At 41.0% G+C, this 10,745-nt stretch overlaps 1 protein-coding gene across 2 annotated transcripts in view; it reads left to right on the plus strand.

The window, feature by feature from the left end:
• Nucleotides 1-482: 482 nt before the first annotated feature.
• Nucleotides 483-10,745, plus strand: part of LOC109417294 (myosin heavy chain, non-muscle-like) — a 107,015-nt gene continuing 96,752 nt past the window's right edge. Inside the window, exons 1-2 of one of the 2 annotated variants that reach the window (XR_009999010.1) lie at nt 483-1,093; nt 4,974-5,475. Coding sequence is in view for 1 of the 2 variants with exons in the window: in XM_062858788.1 (XP_062714772.1) it covers nt 7,389-8,981 (1,593 nt within the window). In the remaining variant the exon portion in view is untranslated. Of the gene's footprint in view, nt 1,094-4,973; nt 9,347-10,745 lie in introns of those variants that run through there. The other variant, XM_062858788.1, reaches the window with a different exon arrangement.

Consider the following 10,745-nt stretch of genomic DNA (forward strand, 5'->3'; position numbering starts at 1 on the left):
TCCCAATGTATCTTAAAAATCCTCAATATCGGATAAATATACCCAATGTTCCTTAAAAATCCCCAATGTTCCTTAAAAATCCCCAATATCTCCTGAAAATCCCCAATGTCTCTTAAGAATCCCCAACTTCTCCTAAAATGGCCAACTTGTTGATTAGATTCCCCAAAGGTATCATATCCCAAGGACCCTCATGATTCCTAAGTTCCCTTTTCCCCTTCCCAATATCTCCTAAAAATCCCCAAATGTTCCTTAAAAATCCCCAATGTTCCTTAAAAATCCCCAATATCTCCTAAAAATCCCCAACGTTCCTTAAGAATCCCCAACTTCTCCTAAAATGTCCAACTTATTGATTAGATTCCCCAAAGGTATCATTTCCCAAGGACCCCAATGATTCTTAAGTTCCCTTTACCCGTTCCAATATCTCCTGAAAATCCCCAATATTCCTTCATTCATCCATTTATTTAGTTAACATCAAATTCATGATAATGTAGCGGTCCTGCCGACCGAAGGAAGCATTTCCCTCCCTGTATTGAATAATTCTAAAGATCAATGATCACCATTGATCTAAGAAAGACCCTTTATTTCCCCATGGTGCTCCACGCAATTAGTGGATTACATCACATGTGGATTTCACGGTCATGTTTATAGACCAACGCCGGTTAACCAAGAAACAAGCGATGCAAGCAGAGAGATTGCTTACTGCTTGTTGCTGGTTGACGCGGTGATGTAACGTTCTCGCTCCAATGCCGGAGAAATGTTTTTGTTTTAACTTTTTGTATGTGTCACCCGGCAGCGCTGACTGAACCCCAACAAGGTCTCAGTCACGTGGCCGAACTAATGAAGCCAGAGTGGACGACGCCCGGTTTGACTTTCTCTTTTCTCTTATTTCTTTTCAGATCGGGAGAATGAGTTCTTGCGACGGCAAGTTAAAAGACCCGCGAATGACGCCGGGGCGGTTGTTGTATTGTTGTTGTGGTGTCGTTGTCCGGTGGGATCGTCGTCCGCGTGGGATCGTTTGCGGCGTGAGTTTGGTTGGAGTTTCGGTTCGCGGGTGTGGTGCATCGATTTTATTATTACATACAATCTATCTTTAGTTAACCTTCATCCAGCCAACGTACATTTTCCACCTTCGGAAAAGCACAAAAATGGTCATAACTTTTTTGTTTTTCGATTGATTTTGATGAAATTTTCACAATTTCCCGAAAAACTCTTCTAGTTTTTGATGCCGGGGACATGGGTGCCTGGTCCACATGGTTCCGGAGTTATTCCGGATTGTCCTGGGGTACCAAAATTGGCCACATACTTTGCGCAAAGTATATCTCAAGATCCCGATGAGATAGAAGTATAGTGTCTTCGGCGAATTTGTTCAGCAGGTTAAGAACTAACTAGCAACGGCGACTTTGGTTCGTAATTCGGCCGCTAGGCGGCGCCAGTGTCAAAAATGTTCAAACCCTCATATCTCAGAAACCTGATAAGATAGAATGATGCTGTCTTCGGCAAAATTATTCAGCAAGCTCAGAACTATCTGATAGTAAAGTCTTTGGTTTGGGATTTATCCACTAGGTGGCGCCTTGTGTCTGAAAAATTCAAACACGTATATCTCGATACCCTAATGAGGTACAAGCATGCCGTTTTCAGCAAAGTTGATCAGCATGCTAAGAACTATCTAGCAATGGTGTCTTTGGTTCGAGAATCGTCCGCTAGGTGGCGCCAGGGTAAAAAATGTTCAAACTTTTATATCTCAGAATCCTGATAAGATAGAATGATGCCGTCTTCAACAAAGTTCTTCAGCAAGCTAAAAACTGTCTGGTAGTTGAGTCTTTGATTCGTGATTTATTCGTTAGGTTATTCGCTACACCATCTTTGACCCCCTGTAGACAAATTTTGTCACCCCACAATATTGCTCCGTTTAGTTCCGGGAATGTCTCCGGGAATTTCTACAAGAACTCTTCCGGATTTTTTCCAAGAATTTCTCCGGGAATTTCTCTAGGAATTCCTCTGGAAATTTCTCCGAGAATTCTTCTGGAAAATTGTCCAGGATGTCCTCTAGAACCCACACCAGGAACTCCTTCTGGGAATTTCTCCAGGAGTTTTCCAGGAATTCCTTCGGATTTCCTCCGAGATTTTCCACAGCAATACCTCGATTAGTTCCTCCGGAAATTACTCCATGAATTCGGGATTTTCCTCAGAAATTCCTTAAAGAATTTCCCCAGACTGGATTTCTCCGAGAATTTTTCTAGGAGTTCCTCTAGGAATATCTCCGAGAATGTTTCCGGGAATTGCTTCGGAAATTTCTTCAAGAAATTGTCCGGGAAATCCTCCTAAAATTCTTCCAGAAATTCCTTCGGGAATTTCTTCAGGAACACTTCCGTTTTTTTTAAATCCGTTGAAAATTTCTCCAGGAAGTCTTTCTTCAGGAAGTCTTCCATGACTTTTTTCAGAAAACGCTCTGAGAACTTCTCCAGGAATTCCTCTGGGAATTTCTCCAGGAATTCCTTCTCTGTTTTCTCCAGGAATTCCGCCGGGAATTTCTCTGGAAATTCCTCCGCGGATGTCTCTAGAAATTTTCCCTGGAATTTCTCCAGAAATTCCACTAGGAATTTCTTCAGGAAATAGTTCAAAATTTTTCCTGGAATTCCACTAGGAATTTCTTTACGACTCCCTCTAGGAATTTCTCCGGTGATTCCCAAGGACCTTTCCGGGAATATTTCCAGGAATTCTTTTGGATATTTCTCCATGATTTCTCCCTGGGATTCCTCCAGAGATTCGTCCAGGAATTTCCGTCGGGGAATCCACCAGGAAGGAGTATTCCCTGAAGAGTTTTCCAGAGGAATTGCTTAAGAAATTACCGGAGGAATTCCTTGAGAAATTTCCTGAAGAATTCTTGGATGAAATCCTGGATGCATTCTCTGTGGAATACTTTGAGAAATTCCCAGAGGATTTCCTGAGAAAATCCCCGGAGGTATTTCAGAAGAGTCCCCGAAGGAATTCCTGGAGGATTTTCGGGAAGATTTGCAGAAGAAATTCCCCAAAGAATTCCTGGAGGATTTGCTGGAGAAATTGCCGGAGGAATTACAGGATGATTTCCCGGAGGTATTTGTAAAGGAAGTCCTAGAGGAATTCTGGGAGAAATTCTCAGAGGGATTTGTGAGAAAATGAAATCACGGAAGACTTTCGGAAGAGATTCCTGGAGAAATTCCCAAAGAATTTTCTTGAAAAAAAAAACCGAAAGTTTTCCTTAGAAAATTCCCGGATATATTCCTGGAAAAATTCCTAGAGAAATTCTTGGAGAAATTCCTAAATAACATCCTGGAGAAATTCCTAAAAAAATTCCCGGAGGAGTTCGTGGAGGAATTCCCGGAGGCACTTATGGACGAATTCTTGGGGAAATTCTCAGTGAAATTTCCGGAGAAAATCTTGGAAAAAAATCCGGAGGAATTCCTGGAAAAGTTCTCCGGAGAATTCCTGCAGAAATTGCCTACTCCTGATGGGAGTCCTAGAGGAAATCCTGGCGAAATTTCCGGAGGAATCCCCGGAGGAATTCCTGGGGGATTTCCTAGAGGATTTTCCGGAGGAACTTCTGGAGGATGTCCTAGAGGAATTCCCGAAAGATTTCCAGAAGAAATTGCTGGAGGAAGTTCTTGGGAGAATTCCCAGTGGAATTCCTGGAGGAATTCCCGGAGAAATTCCTGGAAAAATTCCCGGATGAGTTCCTGTAGAAATTCCCGGATGAGTTCCTGTATAAATTCCCGGAGACATTCCCGGAAGAAAAAACGGAGCAAAAGAAGCAATATTGTAGGGTGACAAAACTTGTCTGCAGGGGGTCAAAGACGGTGTTAGAGTATTGCCTCTTGTACCACCGTGCTCGACCGTCTACTATCCTGCCAAATGGTTCTTAGCTTGCTGAGCAAGTATGCAGGAAATGGAATATTTCTTGTTCATTAGGGTGTTCATACAAGTATTTTTTAAATTTTAGACGGAACCTATCGAATGATATCAGAACCAAGGACGCCAGATACGTCTTTCTTCCTCTTAACTTTCGGAACGTTTCGGACGTTTTCCGATTTTTGAGATAAAATTGTTTGAATGTTTTGATTGCTAGTGTCCCCTAGCGTCACCATTCTCGGACAGTTCTCAACCTGCCGAACAATTTTACAGAATACGCCATGTTTTTAGCATATAACAGTAACGAGAAACACGTGTTTAAATATTATACACACGGTGCCACCTAACGAATAAATCATAAATCAAAGACTCAACTATCAGACAGTTTTTAGCTTGCTGAAGAACTTTGTTGAAGATGGCATCATTATATCTTATCAGGATTCTGAGATATAGAAGTTTGAACATTTTTTACCCTGGCACCACCTAGCGGACGATTCTCGAACCAAAGACGTCATTGCCAGATAGTTCTTAGCCTGCTGATCAACTTTGCTGAAAACGGCATGCTTGTACCTCATTAGGGTATCGAGATATACGTGTTTGAATTTTTCAGACACAAGGCGCCACCTAGCTGATAAATCCCAAATCAAGGAGTTTACTATCAGATAGTTCTGAGCTTGCTGAAGAATTTTGCCGAAGACAGCATCATTCTATCTTATCAGGTTTCTGAGATATGAGGGTTTGAACATTTTTGACACTGGCGCCGCCTAGCGGCCGAATTACGAACCAAAGTCGCCGTTGCTAGTTAGTTCTTAACCTGCTGAACAAATTCGCCGAAGACACTATACTTCTATCTCATCGGGATCTTGAGATATACTTTGAGCAAAGTATGTGGCCAATTTTGGTACCCCAAGACAATCCGGAATAACTCCGGAACCATGTGGACCAGGCACCCATGTCCCCGGCATCAAAAACTAGAAGAGTTTTTCGGGAAGTTGTGAAAATTTCATCAAAATCCATCGAAAAACAAAAAAGTTATGACCATTTTTGTGCTTTTCCGAAGGTGGAAAATGTACGTTGGCTGGATGAAGGTTAATAAAGTGTTTGTAGTTTGTTTCAGTGTACCTAGAGTTACATTAAGTGAAACGAAAGAAAGCCAGTGCAGTGCCGTGACCACCACGGCTATACATTCTGGTGACAGCGCAAAAGCGCTAAACAAGTGCAGGCACGCCGTTTGTGACTGGAAAGTGAAAAAGAATAATAACCTATTGAAGTATCTAAGACCCAGCTGGTTACTACAGAAGAAATCGTGTAAGTGTTGCGCAAAAAACTATTAGGCGAAACAGTGTGAATCATTCAGTTGAGTAGAACTCTTGAACCGTGCACAGTTTGAGTGTGATGCTGATCTCGGATTCCTTTCAACGAAAATTGTTGTGTTACTCATCGAGTCAAAACAGAGAAAAAGTTGGACCCACTGGATACTACTGAGTCGCACATTTGCAAACCGCTTGCAAATCGATCACTGCCAGATCATTTCCTACAAGAGGAACTAAGTATCTTCATCGGACCCAGCAATATGATGCAGAATAATGGGTAAGTCGAATCAATATTTTTTTTAATTGAGTGATTTTAAGAGAAGTGCGTATGTGTATATGATTTTGGTTCTCTTAGCACAAAATGAAAGTTACAACATTCTAATAGAATGCTATTACTGTATCTTTTTTATTTGAGTTTGAGAAAGGCAAGTAACAAAAATTGCACGTAAATAAATCCTTTTTTTATAATTATATTTGTTGGCTTTTTCACATGAACTCTTGATCAAATTGAAGATTATGAACTATGAATATTGCAATCTTTGGAATGTTTGAACATTTTATGGCAGTTTCGTTTCTCAAGATCATGTTAGTAAAGCATGTAAAAAAGTTTTATTATTTGTGAATAAATCCTTTTTGCTTTTCTCACACCATAAAAACATTAAATAAATACCACTTGTATTCGATCCACAGCCCTGAGTAACGGGAGCAACATATTTTGACTAATTAGATAAAGTGTTACTCAATGAATTTCTTATTCATTTGTTGATCAATTCAAAATATTTTGGTGGTAAACAAAATGTACAATATTGCAAAATTTATAAGAAAAATTTAATTTTAATGAATCATCTGATTTAATCACGAATCTACCAAAAAAATCTATCAACAATTTATTTCCCGGCTGGTTTCTCCTACTATTTTAACGGATTTGGAATGAACATGGGTGTGATTAGAAACAAACATAGGTTGCTGGAGATGAGAGCAAAGATCGTGTTACTGCGACAAACACGGCCAAACCCTATCGGTGAAGCTTTATTTTTCGCGCTTTTCGATTATTGCCTTTATGGATGGCCATTAGTATGGGACAAATATCAAATCCTCGCTCCAGTCGACTTTTTAGATCCCATTTGGATCCCATATGAACTGTGCAAAATTTCAGCGCAATCGGTGAAACTATAATTTAGCGCAAGCGGTTCAAAGTTTTCATAGGATTTACTATGGGAAAAGTTACACTTTCAGATAAAAAATCCCAGAGGGCGTCCCTTGTCTCCTTAATTCAAATCGATCAATGTTTCTTGTAGAAAAATCAATTATGAAACTTTCCTTCGAAGACCGCAAAACAATTGGATGCTTGTGGAAAAAGTTATTGATTTATTACCGATTAGTGATCCCATGAACGGCTTTTTGTTTTGTTTTATTAGCAGCACTGTAGCGGCTGCCTTGGCTGCTGCTGTTTCTGGGGGTGGTGATGCCTCCCGCCACCCCATGCAACAACGGCAGCAGCAGTGCTGCTAATTAAACAAAACAAAAAGCCGTTCATTGAATCACTAATCGATAATAAATCAATAACTTTTTCCACTAGCATCCAATTGTTTTGCGGTCTTCGAAGGAAAGTTTCATAATTGATTTTTCTACAAGAAACATTGATCGATTTGAATTTAGGAGACAAGGGACGACCTCTGGGATTTTTTATCTGAAAGTGTAACTTTTCCTATAGTAAATCCTATGAAAACTTTGAACCGCTTGCGCTAAATTATAGTTTCACCGATTGCGCTGAAATTTTGAACAGTTCATATGGGACCCAAATGGGATCTAAAAAGTCGACTGGAGCGAGGATTTATTTTTTCCATACAAGCGTGTACCATACTAATGGCCATGTGATGATATTAGGAGTGTTGATGGCACGGCTTGATTTATGGATGATATTAATTGATATCTATTAATATTAATTAAATAATTTGCTGAAGGAAAAACTAAATACGAAGAAGCACGACTGGAAAATATTTCTGTTTTATTCAATAGTTCTCTCGTAATTGATTATGGATTTTTCACTTGCGTGGAATAAGTAACCATCACAAAATTAATCCACCATTAAAAATGTTGGTATTGAAAGTGAATTACTCTAAACTCTTGGTAAACATCAACGAAGGCCATTATTATATGAAATAGTGCTCCCCATAGCTCTTCAAAAAAATGGCATTTCCTAGGTATTCCCAACGGGATAGATTCTTCCGAGAATCGCGAGACAGACTCGAGAGAGAGTCTGAGGAAGAGAGAGAGTATGAGGAAGAGGAATTAAGAGGCATTCATAGGCGACTACAACCGGGTCGGGTTGATAAGCCACGAGACAATAACAACAACAACTACTACCGGAACACTAACAACAGCAACAACAACAATTACAACCGCAACAACAACAATTACAACCACAACAACAACAATTACTACCAGAACAACAACAATTACAACCACAACAACTACAACAACAATGGTTATAACCAACATAACAACAATAGCGATGCTGTTAACAATAATAAGGCAGCAATGGAAGCAGAGAAATATAAGGAATTATGGGAGGAATCAGAAGAATCAAAAGCTCGATTAGAAAAACTGTTTCAACGTGACATAAAAGAACTTTGTGAAGATAGGCGGGATGCTGCTAACGATATGGCTGCAAAAGAAAAGAAATTTGTTAACAAGTTGAAAGCTTTGGAAGCTAAGCTGAGCAATGAGAAAATATTGAATAAAGCATTAAGCCAGGAAGTCACGATGCTGAAGATGCGAGAGGAAGAGCATGCTTTATCGGTTGCTGAGAACAAAACGGCAATTAATTCCGAATTGGAAAGTAAAGAAAGTGAAGTACGCAAATTGAAGGTGCAACTCGAAAGCAATAAGAAGAACTACGAGAATAAGTTGGCCGAACTGAACTTCACCATCCAGGAAATGAAGAAGCGTTCCGTGGAAGATTCTGATATTGCGAAGGAACTGGAGGAAGCGAAGAAGAAGATGAACAAGGACATCGAAGTACTGCAGCGGCGAATCTTCGAACTGCAAGCCACCAACGATCGGCTGGACAAGAGCAAAAAGAATATCCAGTCGGAGCTGGAGGATGCCACCATCGAGCTGGAGACGCAGCGTACTAGGGTGCTAGACTTGGAAAAGAAGCAGAAGAACTTCGACAAAGTTCTCGCCGAGGAGAAGGCCGTCAACGATCAGCATGCCCAGGAACGCGATGCCGCCGAGCAGGAAGCTCGCGAAAAGGAAACCAAGGTGTTGTCGTTGACGCGGAAGCTGGACGAAGCGTACGAGAAGATCGAGGACCTGGAAACGAAACGGAAAGCACTGCAGAACGAGTTGGAGTCGAAGTTTATGGAATTCGAGCAAAAGACTTTGGATTTGGAAAAGGAGAACCATCACATGAAAACGGTTATCATTAATTTAGAGCAAGAGAAAAGTGACATTTCTTCGAAGTTTGTGAAATTCGAACGAAAGATTTTGAATCTAGAAATGGAGAACCATCGTATGGAGACGATTGTTAATAAACTTGAGCAAGAGAAGAATAACCTATCTTCGAAGTTAATGGATTCCGAGCGAAATATTTTGGATTTGGAAGAAGAAAACCATCGTATGAAAACTGTTATCATCAAGTTGGAGCAACAGAAGAGCGACATTAGTAAACACTTGCCAGAATCTATTGATAAATCGGAAAAGCTACTCAATGAAAAGGATACGTTGTCAACTAAAGTTCAAGAACTAGAAGAAAATTCAAAATGTTTCAGTAGCTAGGTCCAAGTTTCAAAGGTCCAACTGATAATTTTTGCGTAATTAAAGAGGAAATGCAGAACAAATTGACTTCACCACTGAAACAACTAACGAAAGCCCATGCGGAGAAAGCAGTGAGCGAATACCGCAATACTAAAACTCGGTTGAAATTGCAACAGCTACAAGAAACTACCTATGATAACAAGAACTTTTTTCAAGAATCCCAAAGCCAAATCAAACAACAAGAAAGTGCTCATGCCAAAGAGGAAGCAACTATTGCGAGTCTCGCAAAAAGGAAAGACTTCGAACCACTCGACAATGATGATGATTAACCTGGGCTTGTTAGGGGAATATCTGTAAATAAAAGAAAATCGGGTTAAGTACGGTTCCTTTGAATTCCACTAAGAAAACGCATTTAGCGAAACCGTAGAGGTAGTAATGTAAGCTAATTTACAACATTTGAATAATCCCGCCCTTATTTAGCCTCAAATTTGAGACTTAAGAAGGACAACTGATTATCTCGGAGAAACGCAAGGTCCACTGCACTATTGCTCCGGTTAGCGCAGTAAGGGCGTAATACTGTGGAGGACGCCCTAATTCTCCACAGGCTCCGTTTGTGGTTAGGTTTTTATTAGACCCCCCTAACCATTCATTCCTTGGCACGGTAAGCATAAAGCCGCATAACACCATGAATTAGGGGTCACCTGTTTAGTGGACTCTTACCACTGGATTAGGCGGTCCGTAGTGTTATTCTTAGCCAATTGAGACAATCGCTACCGACACTACACAGCTTTCTAGGCTGATCGGGAAAAGAAGTTAACATTGATGGCTAACTTCCGAACAAGCCCCAACAGCCCTCAATATCAGACGCTGTTGTGAGCCGCTCCTCCTGGAGAACAGACGCTCAGGTTTGCCGAAGCAAACCCCCCCTTCCCTGTCAGCCTACGACTAATGTTCCCACCGGGGTTGGTTACCCGATCTTCCCTAAGGTTGCTCATAGTTTCCGGCCGGTACCGCGTGGAGGTAGGGATAGGAGTTACTGGGCAGAGGCTAGTGGATCACAATGGGATCTGAATTGCGCAGCATACCCAGCCTTTACCGTGCCATTTCCATATAACTAGTGGATCATATCACCTAACAGAGGTGGCTCCTAGATCCACACCTTACCCTACCCTACTAACCACCATTCCTTCACGTGACAACTGTGGGGATGCTGTGGATTCCACGGTTTCTAGTAGCAACGGTTGTCGAACTAACATTCCTTCCCTTTCCTGATGACCGTAAGGACGTGGCCAGCGCCGTTATTGACTTTAAATAGCTGAACTCTCGAATTGTGCACATTGAGAATGGTTAGCTAGTTCCAAGCTTTCACATTCATTGGCTCTCTGTGCAACTTCGATTGTTCTGGTCAATCACTGAGTAGCAACTACGATGTGTACGGTTATCTTTGCTTTGCTTTGCTTTGCTTGCTTGATATTGGGGAGGGCAAAGGGAACTAAGGAATCATGGGGATTCTTGGGAAACGATACCTTTGGGGAATCTAATCATAAAGTTGGACATTTTAGGAGAAATTGGGGATTCTTAAGGAACATTGGGGATTTTTAGGAGATGTTGGGGAGGGTAAAGGGAACTCAGGAATCATGGCCGTCCTTGGAAAATGATACCTTTGGGAAATATAATCAACAAGCTGGATATTTTAGGAGAAGTTGTGAATTTATAAGGAACATTGGGGATTTTTAGGAGATATTGGGGAGGGTAAAGGAAACTTAGGAATCATAGGGGTCCTTG

Source organism: Aedes albopictus, chromosome 3 (assembly GCF_035046485.1).
Source record: "Aedes albopictus strain Foshan chromosome 3, AalbF5, whole genome shotgun sequence".
Lineage (NCBI taxonomy): Eukaryota > Metazoa > Arthropoda > Insecta > Diptera > Culicidae > Aedes > Aedes albopictus.